General features: G+C 35.8%; 2 protein-coding genes and 1 long non-coding RNA gene across 3 annotated transcripts; 2 read left to right on the forward strand and 1 right to left on the reverse strand.

The window, feature by feature from the left end:
* Nucleotides 1-297: 297 nt before the first annotated feature.
* On the forward strand, nucleotides 298-4,274 carry LOC107864260 (LRR receptor-like serine/threonine-protein kinase RGI1). The gene is made up of 2 exons (XM_047408973.1): nucleotides 298-3,306; nucleotides 3,496-4,274. Exons 1-2 carry the CDS (start codon nucleotides 471-473, stop codon nucleotides 4,032-4,034), a joined length of 3,375 nt encoding a protein of 1,124 aa, XP_047264929.1. The 5' UTR covers nucleotides 298-470; the 3' UTR covers nucleotides 4,035-4,274.
* A 3,373-nt stretch (nucleotides 4,275-7,647) lies between these two features.
* Nucleotides 7,648-13,261, reverse strand: LOC107864261. Its single transcript, XM_016710595.2, has 7 exons — nucleotides 12,810-13,261; nucleotides 11,779-11,908; nucleotides 11,006-11,117; nucleotides 10,439-10,549; nucleotides 9,731-10,016; nucleotides 8,979-9,598; nucleotides 7,648-8,562 (listed from the first exon to the last, which is right to left on the reverse strand). The coding sequence occupies exons 1-7, from the start codon at nucleotides 13,036-13,038 to the stop codon at nucleotides 7,885-7,887; spliced, it is 2,166 nt and encodes a 721-aa protein (XP_016566081.2). The 5' UTR covers nucleotides 13,039-13,261; the 3' UTR covers nucleotides 7,648-7,884.
* A 9,293-nt stretch (nucleotides 13,262-22,554) lies between these two features.
* On the forward strand, nucleotides 22,555-22,804 carry LOC124896973. The gene is made up of 2 exons (XR_007053350.1): nucleotides 22,555-22,608; nucleotides 22,689-22,804. It is a non-coding gene; the product is annotated as an uncharacterized LOC124896973 (long non-coding RNA).
* Nucleotides 22,805-23,231: the final 427 nt, after the last annotated feature.

Below are 23,231 nucleotides of genomic sequence, written 5' to 3' on the forward strand. Positions count from 1 at the left end.
AAATATTTTATTTTTTCAAGTTCCCTATTTAGAACTATTAAATTTATGAGTTTCGTTATTTGAATTATCATTAATTATTTATTAAAATATATTTTAACTATGAGTTTATCCTCAACTATTAGTTATTTTCTTTTTTCTATCTGAAATATCATTTTTGATAAGAAAAAAAAGTAATTAATTATTAAGTGTAATAAATAATTAGTGATAATTCAGTGAAGAAAAACTCAGATATCTTTATACTTTAGATATAAAATTTGTATTTTTGACCTTAGTTTAAAAAATAAAAAAAACACCACAAGAGCCTTCAAGTTTTTTTTAAACCTTAAACTTGAGCATTGAGTAGAAACCAAGAAAATACATACACAGAGAGAAACAAAGCAAAACCCAAGAAAAAAAGAAGTGATTTTCACTTTAGTTTTTTGCTATGCAATTGCAAACCCAAGAACAAGTTTTTGGAATTTGAGGCAAACATGTCTTCTTCTTCTCCTCCTTCTTCAAATCCCAACCATTTTTTTCTTTCATCACTTGTTTTCTTTGCCACCTTTTCTTTCACTTGTTCTTCTTCTTCTACTATTACACCATTTTCTAGTTGGAACATTCTTGATAACACCCCATGTAACTTATCTTTCATAACATGCAACTTCCAAGGCTTTATTACTGAGATAAATATTCAGTCTATACATCTTGAACTCCCTTTACCTTCAAATCTTTCAGCATATAAGTACCTTAAGAAGCTTGTTATATCTGATGCTAATATTACTGGTACTATACCATTTAGCATTGGTGATTGTACTTCACTTGTTACTATTGATTTGAGCTCAAATGGACTTGTTGGTAACATCCCTTTAAGCATTGGAAATCTTGGTAATCTTGAAGATTTGATATTGAACTCTAATCAACTTACTGGGAAGATCCCAGTTGAGATTGGGAGTTGTACAGGTTTGAGAAATGTTGTGCTTTTTGATAACAGGCTTAGTGGAGTTTTACCAAGTGAAATGGGGCTGTTGGCAAATCTTGAAGTGTTAAGGGCAGGTGGGAATAAGGATGTTGTTGGGAAGATTCCAAGTGAGTTAGGGGAATGTAGGAATTTGAGAGTACTAGGTTTGGCTGATACTAGGATATCTGGTTCTTTGCCTGTTTCTTTAGGTAAGTTAAAGGATCTTGAAACTTTGTCTATTTATACTACAATGTTGTCTGGTGAGATACCTGCTGTTTTAGGTAACTGTACTGAGCTTGTGAACTTGTATTTGTATGAAAATAGTCTTTCTGGTTCAATCCCATCTGAGTTAGGGAACCTTAGTAAGTTGGAGAAGTTGTTGCTTTGGCAGAATAATCTTGTTGGTGTTATACCAGAAGAGATTGGGAACTGTACTAAGTTGACTATGATTGATTTGTCTTTGAATTATTTGTCTGGGAGTATACCATTGTCTTTTGGTGGTCTTCTTGTGTTACAAGAACTTATGCTTAGTAACAACAATGTTTCTGGTTCAATCCCTTCTGTTCTTTCATATGCTACAAGTCTTGTCCAATTGCAGCTTGATACAAATCAGATTTCAGGTTTGATTCCTTCTGAGTTAGGGAATTTGACTAATCTTGTTGTGTTTTTTGCTTGGGATAATCAACTTGAAGGAAGTGTGCCTTTAACTTTGGGTAGTTGTAGTAGCCTTCAGGCATTGGACTTGTCACATAACTCACTTACTGGTAGCATTCCTCCAGGATTGTTTCAGTTGAAAAACCTTACTAAGCTACTCTTGATTTCTAACGATATTTCGGGTACTTTACCTCAAGAAATTGGATATTGTAGCTCATTAGTGAGGTTAAGACTTGGAAACAACAGGATTTCTGGTGGAATTCCTAAAGAAATTGGAGGTCTTAATAGCTTAAACTTTCTTGATTTGTCCGGAAATCGCTTTTCTGGACCAGTTCCTGATGAGATAAGTAGCTGTACTGAGTTACAAATGGTAGACCTCAGCAACAATACACTGAAAGGTCCCCTGCCTAATGCTTTGTCTTCTCTATCAGGGATACAAGTCTTGGACGTTTCAAATAACCGGTTTGGAGGGCCTATACCGGCTAGTTTTGGGCGTCTTGTGTCCTTGAACAAGCTGATTCTCAGAAAGAACTCGTTCTCAGGATCGATACCTCCATCTATCGGCCTCTGTTCGAGTCTCCAAGTGCTTGATCTTAGCAACAATGAGCTCTCGGGAGGCATACCGATGCAGTTAGGAAAAATCGAGTCCCTTGAAATTGCCCTCAACCTTAGTTTCAATCAACTGACAGGTCCGATTCCTGCTGAAATTTCAGCACTAAGCAAGCTGTCGATGCTTGATCTTTCGCACAACAAGCTTGAAGGAAACTTGAATCCACTATCCAAGCTCGATAATCTAGTCTCACTGAATGTCTCATACAACAACTTCACTGGTTATCTTCCGGACAATAAGCTCTTTCGACAGTTGCCAGCATCAGACCTAGATGGAAATGAAGGTCTATGTTCATTCGGAAGGCCCTCGTGTTTCCTCAGCAATATTAATGGAGTAGCTAAAAATGGAAACGATGAGGGAAGGTCAAAGAAGCTCAAGTTAGCCATCGCATTGCTTGTCACAATGACAATAGCAATGGTGATCATGGGAACTATTGCTATAATTCGAGCACGAAGGGCGATGAGAAGGGATAACGATTCAGAGATGGGAGATTCTTGGGCTTGGCAGTTCACTCCATTCCAAAAGCTCAATTTTTCAGTGGACGAAATACTCAGATGCCTTGTGGATACTAATGTCATTGGAAAAGGGTGCTCGGGGATGGTCTATCGTGCAGATATGAACAATGGTGATGTCATAGCAGTGAAGAAGCTTTGGCCAATAACCATGGCTGCAACTAATGGAGTCAATGATGAGAAGTGTGGGGTTCGTGATTCTTTCTCTGCAGAAGTTAAGACGCTTGGTTCAATTCGACACAAGAACATTGTTCGATTCTTGGGGTGTTGTTGGAACAGAAGCACAAGATTGCTCATGTACGATTACATGCCAAACGGAAGCTTAGGAAGTCTTCTCCATGAGAGGAGCGGTAACTCTTTGGAATGGGAACTGAGATACCAAATATTGCTCGGGGCAGCACAGGGGCTCGCGTACTTGCACCATGACTGTGTCCCTCCAATTGTTCATAGAGACATCAAGGCCAACAACATTCTCATTGGTCTTGAGTTTGAGCCTTACATTGCAGACTTTGGCCTTGCCAAGCTAGTCGATGATGGTGATTTTGGTCGGTCCTCCAATACAATTGCTGGTTCTTATGGCTACATTGCTCCAGGTAAAAATTACTATTCAAGTCACATTTTCATTATTCCAAGCATATTGTTCTGAGTTAAATGAACTTACTTCTTGCTTAATGACACAAAGTACCATTGTACATTGCATTTATCACGATTTTTCAAAGAATAGCAGTAGTTCTTGACAATCAATGATCCAACTGTACTAATGTTGCTCATTTTCCTTAAAGAGTATGGCTATATGATGAAGATCACAGCGAAGAGTGATGTCTACAGCTACGGAGTGGTTATGTTAGAAGTCTTGACAGGGAAGCAGCCAATCGATCCAACAATACCCGAAGGAGTGCATCTAGTAGATTGGGTAAGACGTAAAAGGGGAGGAATCGAGGTCCTCGATCCAAGTCTACACTCGAGACCAGAATCAGAAATCGATGAAATGTTACAAGCATTAGGAGTAGCACTATTATGTGTTAACTCCTCTCCTGATGAAAGGCCTACAATGAAAGATGTAGCAGCAATGCTAAAAGAAATCAAACATGAAAGGGAAGAATATGCAAAAGTTGATGCTTTACTCAAAGGCTCTCCAACAACAACTAGTATTGACCATACACAAGAAAACAACAACTCATCAAAGGGTGTTTTAGCAACATCATCATCAGGAAAGAAAGCAACAAGTTTGTATCCAAAGAGCAATAACACAAGCTTCTCAGCTTCCTCATTGCTTTATTCATCATCATCATCATCATCAAATGCCAAAAGTGGAGTTTAAGGGACTACTACTACATTTGCATTGAAGTTGGTCATATTAGTGTATTAGTTTTAATTTCTTGAAGTTCAATAATCCTTTCTTTGTTTTTGCTTTTTTTGAATTTTATGTAAAGAGAATTAAAAAAGGTAGTAGAGTAGTAGATATGTGTGACAAGTTGTAACAAAAGAAGCCAACATATGCAAATTTGGCTTTTGAGCACTTTGAAGCTTTCATGTAGCCACTAAAGTCAACTTTATTCCTCCAGGTTTTAAGGTTTATTTTTGCAGCTTTCAAACAAATATTTGGGACCTACATATCAAGAAAACTAGTTAATTGGACAACTTTTAGAGCATAAATAAAGTAGGAGTGGGAAATGAGTATAATAAAACAAAGTGCATGGAACACTAGTGATTATTATTCATCTTTTGTTATTGAAGGTATTTGAATAATGATTTTTTTTGGGATCCTATTCGGTGTTCGATACTTGCATTAAAATCCGACTAATTTAGATTTGTGTCGCATAGAATTCATTCAGGGAAAATGTTTCCTATCAAGGATTTTTCCATATCTATGGTTCCGTTTCACCACATTCTTTGTATTTGTGTGTTGGTTGGAAAATGTTACTATATGAATAAGATGTTAAGATACTTGTAAGAAAAAATGATATATATTGATACAAATTACAAGTTAATTTAATGACACCCCTTTTGGTGAAAAATGTTTTTCTCTTGAAATAATTCCCAACATTACAACACACACCCTTAAAAAAAGGCTAGTGGGGAATGCTTTGCTCTTGAAAGTCTGTCCCAGATTTTCTTTCCCACTACAAATCCACAAAGTTGATAAAGTTTGTGAATGATTCTATAGTAGTTGATTAGTTGTCAATTGTTCAAGAAAAAGAATAATTTGGTAAGAACAAAAGAAAAGGAAAGTAGTCTTGTAGTATCATTATTCAAATACCACCAAAGAATGTGGCGCGTCGGATGGCGACTGGCAATGTTTCTCCTTTAATCTGAGATCTCAGTTCCGAGTCGTAAGAATGAAAAAATCCTTAGTAGAGAGCGCTTTCATTGAATGAACCCTACGTGAAGCAACTCCGGATTGATCAAACTTCAATGCGGATATCGAAAAACTGTTTCCTTATTATTTGTTTTGTACTACCTGTGAAAAAGTATCCTCCATTCACCTGATATAATATAGGACTTTATTCTTATGAAAAAATGATTCCCTTACCTGATTTGGACAATTATGTGGTCAAATATGACTGCTGAAACCCAAAGCAATCAATCATGAAAAAAATTCTCAATACTGAAAAAAAGTAACAAAAGCTAATAATGCCTCAAGCCCCCAAGTGGTAAGTACTTTGAATGAGTTCTCCAAATTAAAGTTGAAAGAGTCATGTGACTGATTTGACATATATTATAGTTAGTAAAATGTAGGAATCAAGTACTAGTAGGGTCTTTGGTTCTTTGCCATGCATGTGTGCCTAAACAATGTTGCCTGTCCCTTAGGTCTTAGCTCCTCATCAACTTTTTTTTATGGCAATGTAATGATACAATGTGAAAGTAGAGATTCCTAGCTAGTTTGCATCCTAAAATCACTTCAAAGTGTTATGCTATTGGGGTATGACAAATTATGGAGGCGGAGATGAGATCTGAAGTTTATGAATTTTGAATTTACGATTAAGCTCAAGCTCGTCCTACAATTTGAAAGAGACGTTATATCTTTCGTCACTCGAGATGATCATATGAAATCATGCTGAGATGAAGGTGTTATAAGAAAATAGGATAGGCCTAAAGTTATGTAAAAGAGAAAATTCCCTTGGAGTACTGCTTAAGTTCTTGCTACGTGATCAGGAGGTCAGGGGTTCAAGCATTGGAAACAGTCTCTAGTAGAAATGCAAGGTAAGGCCACGTACAATGCATTCTTGTGGTGGGGCCCTTTCTCAGACCCTGCGCATAGCGAGAACTTTAGTGCATCGGACTGCCCTTTTAGACTAATTCTCTGCCCTTGACATGTTGGTCCAGAGGGTGTATTTGTTTCCTGTTTGGAGGAAATTGGTGAACGTAATTCTTTACGATTCGAATAAAATAAGATAACTCAACAAAAACATAAAATCGTAAAGGTATACAAATTCAAAATGTAACCGGGAACAGTCCTTAGATTTTAACCTTTTACATTCTTTATGGAATACAAATGGTTTAGAACATCTTAAGAGGCACTCATGTCATGTAAACTAGAACAAAAAGTAGATGGTTCTTGCTACTAGCAAAGAGAAACTTCAGACACTTGCCAGTATCGAGATATAATGAGGTCCCAATGCGAGTACCAGACACCCATGCTAGTAGCGGATATCGGGCTGGAAACTACAACAACAACAACATATTCAGCGTATTCCCACAAAGTAGAGTCTAGGGAGAGTAAAGTGTACATAGTCCATACCACTACCTCAGATGAAGTAGAGAGGCTGTTTCCGATAGACATTAAATAGTCTTCAAGAATCACCTCCAAAATTCAGCAACCTTCTTTTAGAAGGGTAACATATATTTTAGTATCAGCATGTAAGTTGTGCTTAACCATATTTACAGTGTAACCTTGTTCCATCTTACTAAGAATCTATAATTTCAAGTAAAAGTTTTGCATTATCTGCAAGCTTTCTTTACATAAAAAATGGAATAACAAGCGCAATTCATCTTAATTTTCTGCACATATCGATAACCATTACTTCCATACAGTTCACCATAGGTACTGTTTTCCACCATTTCTTCTACCTCACACCTCCATTGCTATATTTCCATCATTACGAGACCGCAAGTAGGCTTTGGCATGATACGCTGAGTCCTATAACATTCAAGAACAGCTACCACAATTGGTTTGTGATACAACAGTGCAAAAAGAGACGACTGGTGTTTTCTGATGCTGCAACACATAAGAAACATATGGATCATAGCTGGAATCCCCGTCTTCCTGATTATCCTGTGCCAAACACGCTTATTTTGCAACCAACCAGGAAAAACAGGCTACCTTGCCGGGATCTTCGCTTTCCAAATGCACTTCGAGGGCCAAAAAGGCTTCCGGTATCAAACACGCCTTTTTTGCAACCAACCAGATTAAGAATATCTGGAAAAAGGTCCTTTAGAGAGACCCATGTCCTATTCTGAAATGATACTCTTCTTCATCACAAATACAACAATGACAACATACCAGTGTAGTCCCACAAAGTGGGGTAGGGAAGGGTAGAGTGTACACAATCCTTATCTCTACCTCAGAGGTAGAGAGGCTGTTTCCAATAGACCCTCCTCTCAAGAATAACAGTCTAAAGAAGTCCAGAAAGAGAATAAACGGAAGTGAAAGCATCACAAACCACACTGAACAGTATCTATAATAAACTAGTGCGACAATCGAAGTACAAGAAACATCAAATAGTAATAAAAATCGAAGGACAAGACACTACATGAAATAAATTCCAGAACAAATCGAAGCACAATTTCCCTCCTGTACATACTTGTCCGTTTATAACAGATGACTTTTCTCCATGGTGCATCCTCTTCCATAGTATATCTCCATAACCATTTCATAAGAAGACACTGATTATTTGCCTTCAAATTTCAACAGTTACAGCAAACATCTACAATTATAACGAATATTTTGTTTTATTTTGTTTGTTCTTATTGATCACGTCCAAAATTTTAAACACAAGAACACAAAAGAGAAAAAGAGGACATAGTATAACTCTTCTTTAAGCCCTCACAATCAGAAGATCTAGCGAACGTAAACATACAACATAAAGGAATTATATCACACACAGAGAAAAAGGCAAGTACAACTCAAATCATTAAGAAAACCTGGAAACCATAAGGAAGAAGAGAACCTAATTAAAGGAAGATTGGACTGAAGCCCATTGGCTCTTTAATTTGTCTAATTTAGCACTAGCAATACTCATCTGCAGCTCTTTCTCTTTAGTTCTACCTGCTTGCTCTTCGGCCAAAGCAGCCAAGTGCTTGTTCTGAATAAAGTTTTCACTCCTCCGCTTAGTTAACTCGTTTTTCTCCTTTTGAATTGCCTCCAATTGTGCCAACATTTCCTTCTCCTTGCACTCTATTTGTGTATATCTATCCTTAAGATCCACCTCCTCTTTAGTTGAAGTTTCCAACAATGAGTTAGTTCTTTCAAACTCGGCCAAGAAATTTCGACAATCAATTCTAGTCTGAGAGCAATCTCTCCAGCTATACATGATGGTTGGGAAGTCAAACTTAAATTCCAGTAGCTGTTTCGCTTGTTCATCTGTAAACAATGATAGGTTGCCAGAAAGTATGGCCAAAGCTTCTGTCATGGAAGCTTCTTGGTTTGTGTTAGTGAGATCCTCCAGAGGCAGCGTAATCAACTTTTCGAAAACCAACTTCATCCTCCTTGCATCATTTATTAGTGAAGGCTCAGATTCTGATACAAGCGTAGATTGAGACTTAATACAATTAGACTCCAAGTCATCCGTGGAGATCAACGGATCTTTATCAACTTCATGGAACGAAGCAAAATCAGCGTGATGATCCTGATGACATTAAAGAGATGAATGAACAAATAATGTCCATTTCTGTAGTTGAACAAAACAATAGCACGTTGCTGTCCAATTTACTTAAACCTAATGAGTAAACCACCCGAAACAACTTGCTAGTAGCCATGGATAAGTTATGCATTGAGACAATCTAAAATGGCCGATGATGTTGGCACCAGTCTTTAAGAAGTTAATTAATTGGTATTTTAATTATACTTGAGAAGGATCATGATGTGAAGATAGACAGAAAATTTCTTGGGTTGATCTGTTCTTTGCACAGCCATGGGCATGTTTTTGTTTCCCTTTCCATTGTTTATGTTTGTTGCAAGTAATAGTAGATTAAGATAAAAGGAAAGCAAAGTCGATATGAAACATTATCATCTCTACTTACAAAACATACTCCATAAGCTTACCTGAATTAGCTCTAAAACACTTCCGAAATCGTATGACGATGAGTCTTCCACACGGACAATGACCTCCTTTTCAGTATTACAACCGAGCCTTTCCCTTCCCAAGCATTGTTTCTCCAAATGACTAGTCCCGTCAGTGATCTCTATTTGTCTTGCAATCTCTTCTCCCTGTTGGTCAGGTGAATCTTCAGCTGGCATTCTTTCTTGCGGCAATGGATACAGTATGGTGGGACCATCAGAAGATGAATATGCAGGGTTGAAACTATCACGGCCAGGCTCAAATTCCTGTGGTTTGTACAAGACCTCTTGATCGGCTGAGTCCCCCTCTTGAATCATCCTAGTTTCCCCGTTGCCTTCGTCATTCCTTAGCACACCATGATTTATTGATGTACCAATTTCATTATCTAATGATAGATTATTCTGCTGATTGGATTTGGCTAGAACTTCGGTCGATGCAAATGCAGTTTGAGTTGTGGAGATTGATATTCGTCCGCCACCAGCTTCTGAGACAGTTTCGTTGGTGCTTAGATTGGAAAGTAGAAGCCTTTCTCTCTTAATATTTTTAGATGGCCACCGGGAGATTCCGTTTTCTCTACAAATTCGCTTTAATGTGGAGACACTCACTGTAAAAAAAAGATCCCATACTAAGATGATCACACAGTACGGCCCCTTTGAACTCATACTTTCCTAACAAGAACTAGAAGATAGCAAACAACAGAACAAGGCTTATTCTGAAGATCGAAGAGGACGCTTACCATCAAGGCTTTCTGCAGCCTCTTCACGTTTCTTGCCAAAATGCTGTTTAAGATCATTTAAACTAATTGATCCACCAATTCCCCACGTCTTTTTCATTTTCTTGTCCATTTTCTGTTTACTGCCTAAATCACAGATGGTGTGGTTCTGACCTGAAGGACCGGCATCCCCTTTCCTTTTCAGGTTCCCATGTTCTGTAACAGATCGTTGTGGATCAGGCAGTGCACACTCTTCTCCACTTTGTAGATAATGAAGTGTAGGGTCTTCCGGTGGAGATTTAGCATCCAACTGCATACATTGCAATTTGTTAACGATAGTTATGATAATCACTCTTCCAGTAAACACTAATTCGAAATGAATTTGATAACCATATGTAAACAGGTTTTGTGCATTCCAAATTGGAACCGAGTACAGGAATATCAACTCCTCAACTAGGGATATATTTTGTAACATGATATTTTGGTATATATTTTCGCAAATGAGATGGAACATAGAATTAATAGTTCACCAAAAAGGTAAATTTTTAAGAAATTTACTAAGCGAGAACGACATACCCAGTTAGTCCCACAAATTGGGGCCTGGGGAGGATAGATTGTACGCACACCGTACCTCTACCTCAGGGATGATATACATAATAACAGTCCAATCAAGCAATTTAAGGAAAACTGATTCTTTGTAATACAACATGTTATATACTTCTATTATACCACCTGGACGTGCAAGCTTTCATCTACTACTGGCACTGTTTCAGCGCAGACAGGATGTTGGGATTTTGTCTCCATAGTCAGCATCTTCAAAGATATCTTCCGCAGATAATCACTCTGGAATAAGAATAAGCAAGCTATTATAAAATGAATATTACATGACTTGATATACACGTGCAGCGCACGTGTCATGAGACTAGTTAAGTGAATTGAGAATGCATGCTGAGGTGAAATCGTGAATGGCTGATGGCTCAACCCTGAATTCCTAGGCGTTATCTGTATATTGGTCCGGTAAAGTGATCAGTATTTCTTTATGCTTGCTCCTGAAGTATAAAACGATCCAAAGGGAGGTAGAAACTCAGAAGAAAGGAAAATGCATGACCAAAAGAACTGTGTGAAATAAGTGAATTTACCTAGTGGATGCATAAAAATGACATTTGACACATCGGGAGGATCAATTCATATTGACAATATCATAAATAATAAGGTTGACGACGGAAATGACCATTACACAAATATTGATGCACGCAAGCACATTCCAGTTATCGACAGGAATATGATGTAACTTCATACCTGACTTGTAGCAGCAGTATATACCTTTTCCTCAAACCTTACAGCAATTTTTCTAAGTAACAACAATCCCTCGTCTCCAGATACCGGGAGATGTCTCCTTAAAGTTAAAATGCTAACATAGAGAAAAAGGACGATGATTACATTAGGTCGTTAACTCCAATCTTAGAAATGAAAATGTTCTTACAATTACCAACTAACTAGCTCAGCGGAAGGGATCAGATGGTTCTATTATCTCGTTGAAGAAGGTATTCTGATATTATAGAGGAAAAGTAACACAATCTAGATCTTTTTCTTTCATTATGCCATATCTTTTGCTAAGTTTGGATGAATTACAAGATATTGTAGGTTTTTCAATACAGTTTTCGTACATGTGATTTTAGGTTTACCTCGTCCCCTTTGAACGCTTTTTCACTCAGCATGGTCTCTCACTTACCATCAGTGCATTTGGAGATCGACACTGAACATAACCAAACTATCTCAAGCAACCTAACACGGACAGTAGCCTAGAGCACAACTCAGAGCAAGAAGCATATGATGGTTAACCACCCTCATTAACATGGACAACAGCTCGAGATATCTTTAGTCATGAGATACCTATAGGAGGCTGAAGGTCTAGTCTCTACCCCTACATCCTACGTTGAACCCAAAATGCCAATCCGATACAGTTTAATTTAACGTAAAAAGAAATTGCTCAAATCATTGAATTCTTTTTGGAGTACGGGGTTAATTGCTGAAGTTCATAAAATACAAAAACACAAAGGTAAAACACTTACATCTTGTTGGCAATTCTCTGACGGGAGTCTGGTAGAAGCTCAAACCGCCAATCATTCGTCAGCAAAGCTCCACCAGCAGCATCCTCTTGAAGCTGAGCATCAAAAGCTTTAGCTGCCCCTTTGATCATACCTTTGGAATTTCAATTAAATTCCCTTAATCAAACATAGAAAAGAAAAAAGAGAAAACAGGCTATACAGTACAACAACGCCTGTTCGTCAAAGTGTACTACACAAATATGGTTAAAACAATTTTGTACGCATAAATAAATTTTCGAATGCCCTTGAAATGAAGTACATGTAACAATCTCTTTTTCTTTTTTTCAAAGAATTCACCTAAATAACCGCTCCAGTACCATGTTTTGTACTTCAACTATCATATTATTTTGTTGTATTACTGCTTTGTTACTATTTGCTATTTCTTGTACTTCTATTACTTCTTCTCTCGACTGCTTTGGACTTTTTTCCCTCGAGCCGAGGGTCTATCGGAAACAACCTCTCTACCTCTAAGATTGGAGTAAGGTCTACGTAGACTCTACCCTCCCTAGACCCCACAAAAGTGAAATTAAACTAGGAATGGTGTTGTTGTTGTAGCGCTCCTCCGCCATATAATACGTGTATAAACATGTATAATCTCTGTATACCGGATAGATAAAGTCAACAATGAATCCACAAGTTGTGAAAACTGTAAAGATCCTTTTCTTTTAATCCCCTTGTTGAGAATCCATAACTCAACTACGCGATCAACAAATTTTCTAAAAGCGAACTGAACGGAATTGTTACTTTCCAAAAATCTCCCCCCCCCCCTCCCCCACACTCCACACCCCACACCCCACACTTCAAAATTTCAAAAAATTTGGAAAACATACTCCCCTACAAGATTAAAGTTTTATAGCATAGTGGGGCTTCTCAACATATCTCGAAAACCAATTTTACAGGTGAAAATAGACTGGTGCACTAAAGCACCCGCTATGCGCAGGTCTGAAATGAGACTATATATGGATCAAATTTAAAGGGTAAAAAGAGCAACTAACCAGATTCTTGACGATGAGGAGGAGGAGGAGGACTCCAAGAGTGATTCCAGAGAGTGAAGTCCTCCATAGGGGAAGGAGGAAGTAAAGTATAATCAACATAGAGCATATCAGGCTCCCATACTTGGTGAATTTTCCAAGAAGTTGAAGCAGGTGAACTTATCAATGGATTAACCATGTCATTCCACTCCATTTCACTCAACTCAACTTCTTCTTCATCTCTCAACAACATCTTTATATTACTTACTACTATTATTCGCTAGCTTAACCAACAAAAATGATTAAGCTAAGATTGGAATATCATATATTTATATACTACTACTCCCCCTGTATGTACAAACAAATTCCTATAGTTATATACTGAGAATTTTCAAAGGACCAGACAGCTCAATTTCATGTGGGGTCTCACACTTTTTACATAAGGGATAGGAAGGATCAGATGGTTCAACTTCAATGTATTCATTCTTCCTTTTACTTTTTCTTTTTTAATATTGACAAATTCTCTTTTATTGAATTAAAAGAGATAAACATTTAGTATTCTTCTAACTATCACCAAAATTGCTACGACATTCCAATTTTTCAAGGTCCTATTACTCTAACTCAATTTTAGTATATTTTTGTCGTTTTTTGTGTTGACGTGGCACCTTTATCATATAAAATAGAGTCCATATCAAAGATGTCACGACAGATAAAAAAATTGACAAAAATATACTAAAATTTAATTCAAGAGTAATAGGATCACTATGAAATTGGGGTGTATCGTAGCAAATTTGGTCATAGTTCATGGGGTACTAGATACTTTACTCAATAATAATAAAAAAAAGGTGCTTATCGGTCATTTCAATATGATTTTGTGTATCATCGATTCGAATTGTAAACATATTAATCTTGCAACTAAACCAATAAGACATTCACTATTAGTTTTTATTCCTTGATAAATTTAATTTTTAGTTTAACCGATAAAAAATGACTCGTTTAATTCCTTTTTTTTCTTTGACTTTCTTTTATTTTTATTTATTCATATACACTATATGTATGCATAAAAGTCTATACAAATTATAAACATAAATAAATTTATTTACATTAATACTAAAATAAACTAATTTTCTTTCAGATTAATTAGCAAATTTAGATACAATAACATTGTAGTATTAATCTCTATTAGATAGGAGCATAAGTAATCAACGACTTCAGAAAGAGAACAATAACTTTTAAGCCAACAACAACAAAATGTATAAAAAAGGAAAAGAAAAGGAATTTGTATTAAAATCTGAATTCACTATTATTATATAATTAGATATAAAAAGAAAATTTTAATATAATTTTATTAGAGTATCGATATAACTAATAACTAAAACTTTTAACACCGAAAACTGAACTAACAATTAAATAAAAATTTACAAAAATTGTTAACTCAATAACCCATGCCAATAAATTAATCATATTTTTTTTTTTGGTTCAATTTGTCTATGAAACCGATTTTTGCACCTCCTAGTTTTCGCTCATAATCACTCTTGACCAAATTTATTCTCTCTATTCAAATCTATGTGATATTTTTCACTTTTCGATAGTCAAATAATGTAAGTTTGATCGCAAATATGTCATGAAATCTTTAATTTTTTTAAATCAAATTTATATAGTTAGAAACTATGTAAAAAGTACTACATGTCAAAATAATTGACAATTTAAATATTTAAAATATATATAAAATAAATTATAATTAAAAATAGACTTATTTGAATCTTGAAATCAGAATGATGCCACATAAATTGAGATGGGGAGAGAAAAATGTTCACTTTACAAGTTAATTTGACTACTTTATTCTTACTTAACCATTCTCATAGGCTAGAGATCTAGAATAATCTTTTCCTTTTTGTTATTTGGCATGAGTAAGAAAGGAAGAAAATAATGGAGCTAAATTTTATTTATCTCCACCTTACAAATTCAAATTCATGGTTAATTTCTTCTTTTATTTTCCTTATGTTCAACATAAAGAAAAGGCCTATTGAGGATGTTAAATAATTCTCTATTTCATGCCTGAAAATAAGCATCGAGAGTACTTTTTGTTGAGATTTACCTTCCTTCTATTTTGTCATTTTCATTAATGGTATAATATTTTTATTTTTTCCTTTTTAGTCTAAGAATATTTTACATTATTTATTTCCTTTTAAGTCTAGCATTTATTAATTAAAGAATATTTAGTCTTATAGCTATAAGGAAAATATCATATTTTCCTTATTTATTTTATTTAGTTTCTTATAAATAGAGACGTACTCTTCTATTTGAATCAAGAAAAAGAATCAATCAAGAGTTTTCATTCAGTTTCTGTTCAATTTTCTTTTTTGTCTTCTTCATTAACAATGGTATCAGAGCCTTCATCGATCCTCATGGATCTGTGAACTTATTGAAGCAAAACTGTCAACTATTTTTTAATCCATACCTATTTTCAACCTACTTTTAATCTTACTTTTATTTTTAACGGAAGATTATTTTTAATCCTCACTTTTATTTTTAACGTAGGACTATTTTTAATTTTTTTTAACCCATATTATTTTAAATCTTGTTTTTCAAACCATGACAAGCAATACTCTCTCTTTCAATGCCCCACAAACCTTCACTGGTGAAAATTATCAAATTTGGGCAGTTAAGATGAAATCTTATCTTGAAGCTTATGATTTGTTGGAAGTTATAAAGGAAGGAAAACCCATACAACCACTCCCTGCAAATCCTTCTGCTGTTGAAATCAAACTTCACTCAGAACAGAAATCGAAAAAATATAAAGCAAAAATTGTAATTCAAAATTCAGTTACTGATTCAATCTTTTCTAAAATCATTGCATGTGAAACAGCAAAAGAAGCTTGGGAAAAACTTGAAAAGGAGTATCAAGGAAGTGAACAAGGCAGACAAAATCAAATTCTGAATTTGAATCTCTTAGGATGCAAGAAGGTGAGACAATTACTAAGTATTCTGGCAGAATTTCTTTATTTGTTAATAGAATCAGGTTGCTTGGCGAAGATTTTAAAGACAATAGAATTGTTGAAAAAATTCTGGTGACTATTTTTGAGAGATTTGAGTCCAAAATCTCCACTTTGGAAGAGTCTAAAGATCTCTCTGTCATCTCTCTTGCTGAATTGATAAGCGCTCTTCAATCACAAGAGCAAAGAAGAGCTTACATGGAATACAAAGTTCTTGAAAATATTTTTATGTGAACCATCAAAAAAGAAAAGTTGATTATCCACCTTGCAAATATAACAAAAAGAAAACAAACTCAGAAAAATTTTGCTGGTGGAGATCTGATGCATTATGTGGAAACAAAAAGATCATGTCACAAAAGTATGCAAGTTCAAAGACACTCAAGATAATTCAAAAGCAAACTTGTGGAAGAAGAACTTGAAGATGAAGAAGACCAACTTTATTAGATTGCTGCAACAAAATTAAGGAAAAATACATTTTTTATAATTAAGTGTTCAAACTCAAGTTGGATACACCCACTTGAGTTTGAGGGGGAATGTTGAGATTTACCTTCTTCTATTTTGTCATTTTCATTAATGGTAGAATATTTTTATTTTTCCTTTTTTAGTCTTAAAATATTTTACATTATTTATTTCCTTTTAAGTTTAGGGTTTATTAATTAAAGAATATTTAGTTGTATAGCTATAAGGAAAATATCATATTTTTCTTATTTATTTTATTTAGTTTCTTATAAATAGAAAAGTACTCTTCTATTTGAATCAAGAAAAAGAAACAATCAAGAGTTTTCGTTCAGTTTCTGTTCAATTTTCTTTTTTGTCTTCTTCATTCCATAACACTTTTTCCTAGTACGAGAGGTAGTACGAGAGGATTATAATATTGTATGTCACATCAGCTAAATGGTTAGAAATATCACTGGATTGTAGTCATGACAAAAATAAAGCGACTTTTCTGTTACAAAATGTCAAGAAAAGTGACTTCCTTGGATAATTTTTTTTATTTGTTGAGTGACCTCGTGAGTAATCAACTTGCTTAATTATACAGAAAATAATGCCTTCAGCCAAATGTTTTTCTTACAACCTGTAACAACATTTTCAATCTCTGAAGATGGAAAAATTAAAAAGGAAAGAGACACATGCTGCAGAAAACATCTGCATAGCTGTGGACCTTGAATGAAGGTTTCTTTCTTAGTACTACTAACTGACAAACATTTTGGAACCTAAATGAGTTTTACTAGAAAAAGAAAGATTGTATTTTAGCCCATTGATCAGCTAAGTTGTACTGAGAATTTTCAAAGGGCCAGGCAGTTAAATTTCATGTGGGGTCTGATAGTTTACACAGGGGATAGGATTTAGGAAGGGGGCCAGATGGTTCAACTTCATGTACTCATTCTTCCTTTAACCTTTTATCTCTTCTTCACTTGATTCTTTCCATATTCTTCATATTGCTTTACAGAATATATATATAAACTAGTAGATCATACAACTGGTGTAGGCGATGCATTTATTATTGGATCAACATTGTATGATACACAAACTTATACCCCCAGTCTGTGCACCGAACATTCTTCCTTTAAATGTTCTGTATTCTTACATCTCCCTTTTCCCTCTGTTTGTGAAAGTTGGATCCGCAACTAGTTTCTATCAACCTTAAAACCATTTTCGCACATCCTTTCTGGATGTTCGTGTTTTTTTTTCTCTAGCTTTATTGCTCCTTTGATGTTAGATCGGAGATTTGTAATGGTTTTATTTCTCATGGATTTTGTTGAGACGGGTAATAGTCTGTGTTAGTTAGAGGGGTCAATTTGTATTGTCTAAAAGTTAGAAGTTTAATGTTATGAATTAGATAGTTTATACCAGAGTCAGTTAGCCTAGTATAAAATGTATGTTCACAGTAACTTCTTCATTCAGTAAATCAATCCCAGATATTTCTTCTCTTCTCAATTCAGTTCTGCTCTCCCAAAGCTATTGTTCAACCGTTATCAAGCTTCCAAGGCGAATTATAACATGGTATCAGAGCCTAAGTAATCCGTTGATTTCCGCAAGCATAACTAGTGTTTTATCATAGTCTTCGAAAGCTTCTCTCTCATTATCAACAATGGTTGGAGCTGATATTCAAGCTCATACTAAGATAGATTACACTCACCCACTCTTTGTACATCCATCGGATACTCCAGGCACTGTTTTGATTCCTGTGAAACTCATAGGATCGAAGAATGCATAGATCGATGAAGATTGCACTTCAAGCCAAGAGGAAATTATGGTTTGTAAATGGTACATGTAAGAGGGAATCTTTCTCGAAGGATCTACAGGAGAAATTGGACACATGCAATGCAATTGTTCATTCGTGGATCGTGAATACCATTTCACCAGATCTCCTCAGTGGTATTGTGTATGGTTCAAGTGCGAATCTGGTCTGGGAGGATCTTTGAGAGCAATTTGATAAGGTGAATTGAGTTTGTATTTTTCAATTGCACAAGGCATTTGCAACTATTTCACAGGAAAATAACTCTGTATCAGTATATATTTCAAAATTGAAGGAGTTATGGGCAGAGTATGATGCAATGGTGCTTGCTCCTAATTGTGATTGTGAGAAGTCAAAGGATTATGCTAAACATCTTCAAAAACAACGACTTCTTTAATTTCTTAGTGGACTGAATGATCTCTATGACACAGCTCACAAACAAATCCTGATGAAATCGACGGAGCCATCCTTGAAACAAGCTTATGCTATGATGGTTGAGGATGAAAGTTAACAGAAAGTTGGGGTAAACGTCACACATGAGAGATTGAATCCTCTGGCATTGCAAGAAGGGAGAGGTCAGGGTTACAAAAGCAAGAAGTCGTTCTTACAATGTGAGTTTTGCAAGCTCAAGGAACACACTATTGATTACTGCTGGAAGGTTAATGGATATCCTACGGATTACAAAGGCAAGAAGGTTAATCCTCGAGGAATGATGCATACAGATAACAAAGTTGAAACTTCAGGTTATCACGCTAATAAAATTGAAATTCCAGAGGAAAAGGCACGTGTAAGGCTGCAGGAACAGGGCAATCACTTCTTCACTAATGCACAATATCAATAAATATTGAATTTACTTAACAAAGAGGATGGGAGCATCTCTGAGGTTCACAATCAGGTGGCAGGTAAAGAGCTACAAGTGAATTTGGCAGGTACAATCCTTTCTTTGTCTTCTAGTATGCATAATAGTGAATGGGTAGTAGACTCCGGAGCTACGCATCATATTTCCTCTTCACTGCACTTGCTAGATGATATAGAGAGAATTGCCTCACATAAGAAAGAAAAGGTTAGCCTGCCTACTGGGAAGGATTCCCCTATTACTCACATGGGAAGCTCGTATATATCAGAAGATGTTAAACTTACTAATGTTTACTATGTGCCAGAGTTTAGATTCAACTTAATGTTAGTCTCTAAATTGACTAGGGACTTATGTTGCTCTGTCATTTTTCCCTGAATTTTGCATATTTCAAGACCTTTACAGTGGCAGGGTGAAGGGGATTTGTAAGGAAAGTGATGGTTTATATTTGCTAAAAGGACTGGAGAAAAAACAAATAGGTCATGTGAGTGTAAAAGCTGAAAGTGAAGGAAATTGTTGTCTATGGCATAGGAGGCTTGGGCATCCTTCAACAGTAGCCATGAGACATATTCATTTTCTGAAGAATAAAGTAGATGCTGCTTTGTAAGATAAATGTACAGTGTGTCCTGTAGCTAAGCAGTCTAGACTGTGTTTTCCTCTAATTGAACAAAAGAGTACTATGATTTTTCAGCTCATTCATATGGATGTTTGGGTCCATAAAGGACACCAACACATAATGAAAAACATTATTCCTTAACCGTGATTGATGATCACTCGAGAACTACATGGATTTACTTGATGCAAATAATAAGTGAAGCTTTTGTGTTTTTGCAACAATTTTTGGTTATGGTTGAAAATCAGTTTGCCATTACTACTAAAGTGATAAGAACAGACAATGGGAGAGACTTTTTTAATACATTGGGATGCTCTTTTAAAATTTAAAGGCATAATACATCAAAGTAGTTGCACCGACATACCCCAACAAAATGGGGTGGAAGAGAGAAAGTATAGGCACATCTTAGATATAGCTAGAGCATTGAAGTTTCAAGCTGGAATTTTGGCTAAGTTTTGGGGTGAGTGTGTCCACACAACTGTTTATCTCATTAATAGGTTGCTAACTAAGGTGTTATATGGTAAGAGTCCTTATGAATTAATGCATAGAAGAGTACCATCCTTTGATCATTTGAGGGTTTTGGGATGCCTATGCTATGCTACCAATCTAGTGAGAGGTGATAAATTTACAGCTAGAGCAATAAAGGGTGTATTCATGGGGTACTCCACCACTCAAAAAGGATACAAGATACTTGATTTAATTACTAACTGTTTCTTTGTTGCCAGGGATGTGACCTTTAGAGAATCAATTTTTCCTTTCCAATTTGTAGACTCGGGTTGCTCAGTTCCTCGCATTGATATAATTGAGGACTCCAATCAAATTCAAGTTACTGATGATGATGACATGTTACATGGTTCATTGCCTAGCAGGATTGAATTTTCATATGTTGCACATGATGATGCTTATTCCACTGGTGAAGGTGCAGGTTTAGGAGATGTTGCTATCGCACTTGATGATGTGTCTACTGTAGTACAAATACCAGCAGACATACAAGTCCCATTCAATTTAGATAATCCCGTTGTGCAATTGTCTACCTGTCCAACCAACCTTAAAGAAGCACAAGGTTCAGCTGCTAACGAGAGGAGATCACCTAGAATAAGAAAACCACCACTGTGGATGGAAGATTATGTAGGAGGAATAAAGTCAGTTGCATCCTTATATCCTATTGCTAATTTTCTCTCTTATGGCAATGTCACACAGAAATACAGAGGTTATCTCAGGGATTTCTCAGTACTTAAAGAACTAGAGTCTTACTATGATGCCATCAAAGATGAAAGGTGGATAACAGCTATGAAATAAGAAATTCAAGCTCCGGAGAATAATGGTATTTGGTGCATTGTACCTCTTCCTAAAGGCAAAACTGTTATTGGTTCAAAGTGGGTATTCAAAATTAAATATCAATCCATTGGTGAGGTTGAAAGATTCAAAGACAGGCTTGTGGCTAAAGGGTATAGTTAAAAAGAAAGGTTGGATTACCATGAAACCTTCTCCCCAGTAGCTAAAATGGTGTCAGTTAGGTCAATGATAGCACTAACTACTGCTAGAAATTGGAAACTATGGAAGATGGATGTTTTTAATGCTTTCTTGCAGGGAGATTTGTATGAGGAAGTTTATATGGAGTTGCCTCAGGGTTTTCATAAACAGGGGGAAGATAGAGTGTGCAAATTGCTTAAGTCCTTGTATGGACTTAAACAAGCTTCGAGACAATGAAACATTAAGTTGACTGAAGCTTTGATTCAAGGTGGTTTTAGTTAAAGTGCTCATGATTATTCACTCTTCACTAAGACATCAGGAAGTGATATAGTTATTATCTTGATATATGTTGACGATCTGATGCTAACCGATAGTAATGAACATCTGGTTAATGAAACAAAAAATATTCTAAATAGACAGTTTAGGGTGAAAGATTTGGGTGAATTAAGGTACTTCTTAGGGATTGAGGTTTTGAGATCCAAAGAAGGGATTCTACTCAATCAAAGGAAGTATACTCTTGAATTAATTTCGGATATGGGGTTGAGCACTGCCGAACCTGCAATTACACCTTTAGAATTGAATCAGAAATTTACTACTGTTGATTATGATGCTTCGACAGGAATCACTGGAGATGAATTGACACTTGATGTAACTGGATATCAGAAATTGATTGGGAAGCTACTTTATCTGACCATTACTCGGCCAGATATTAGCTACGCCGTGCAAACCCTCAGCCAGTTCATGCAAGCTCCAAAAAAATCACACATGGATGCAGCAATACAGGTAGTGAGATATTTAAAGACGGCTCCTGGAATGGGGGTGCTTATGAAGGCTAATTCTCAACCTACTTTGACTGCATTTTGTGACTCGGACTGGGCTAGGAGGTCTGTTAGCGGATATCTTGTCAAGTTTGGGGATTCTTTAATCTCTTGGAAATAAAAAAAGTAAGCTACAGTTTCCAGGAGTAGTACAGAAGCTGAATATAGAAGTATGGCCTCTACTGTGGCAGAGATTACATGGTTGATAGGGTTATTTGGTGATCTGGGAGTGCAAGTTTCCAAGCCAGTGGTACTCTTTTGTGACAGTAAGTCTGCAATTCAGATTGCTGCAAATCCAATCTTTCATGAACGTACTAAGCACATTGAAATCGATTGCCATTTTGTGAGGGAAAAAATCAAACAAGGGTTGTTGGATAGGAAGTATATTCCTACAATTGAACAACAAGTTGATTTGTTGACCAAAGGGTTGAACTCAATCCATCACATGTTTTTACTTGGCAAGCTTGGTGTGTTGAATATTTTACACCCTTCAGCTTGAGGGGGAGTGTTGAGACAGGTAATAGTCCGTATTAGTTAGAGGGGCTAATTTGTATTGTCTAAAAGTTAGAGGTTTAATGTTATGAATTAGATAGTTTGTACCAGAGTCGGTTAGCCTAGTATAAAATGTATGTTCACAGCAACTTCTTCATTCAGTGAATCAATCCCAGATATTTCTTCTCTTCTCAATTCAGTTCTGCTCTCCGAAAGCTATTGGTCAACCGTTATCAAGCTTCCATGGCGAATTATAACAGATTTCCCACTTAATTGCAATCTGGAGCTCTCTGCGCCAATATGCAACCAGAAAGAATGTTGACATTTGCTTCTCAAGTGGTTAGTACACTACAGCGTTGTGTCTTAGGTGGATTGTAAATGTAAAAGAAGCTAACTTGTGCATTGTGTGTTGCTTGCAGGCAGGTATCGGGTGTAGGGCATTGGGAGCAAGAGCTGGTCTTCCCCATATAACGGACCCTCGTTTGAGACCCTTTTTAGTGAACGATCCCCAAAACATGGCGACATTGTTATAGAACAAATTCACAAGTCAAAGTTGTTGTCAACTCGGATTTTTTTTTTTTTTTTTTTTGTGTCTAGTCTAGACATATATTCTGCTACATTTTGTAAAATTTTATGTGAAAGATTTGGCCATTGAGCAAAGACCTTCAAACTTTGTAGCAAAAAAATGATTTCTAATGTGCAAAGTGCCTTTTATTGAATGGACATCTAGTCTTGCTTTCAGTACACTCCTATAATCAGTTACACTCATTATGAAATTATATAAATACTGTGAAGTTATTTTTAACATCAGTTTGTATAAGTTAAAGCTTGATTAATTTTTAAATATGGATAGTGTAAATAAATTTTACTTATAATTTATTTTAGTGGTAAAGTACAACTAATTATAATCTTTGATGAGAGAGATAAACTTAACCTTTGCTATTGCACTATAAATAAAAATA

The sequence above is a fragment of the Capsicum annuum genome, chromosome 3 (assembly GCF_002878395.1).
Source record: "Capsicum annuum cultivar UCD-10X-F1 chromosome 3, UCD10Xv1.1, whole genome shotgun sequence".
NCBI classification, from domain to species: domain Eukaryota; kingdom Viridiplantae; phylum Streptophyta; class Magnoliopsida; order Solanales; family Solanaceae; genus Capsicum; species Capsicum annuum.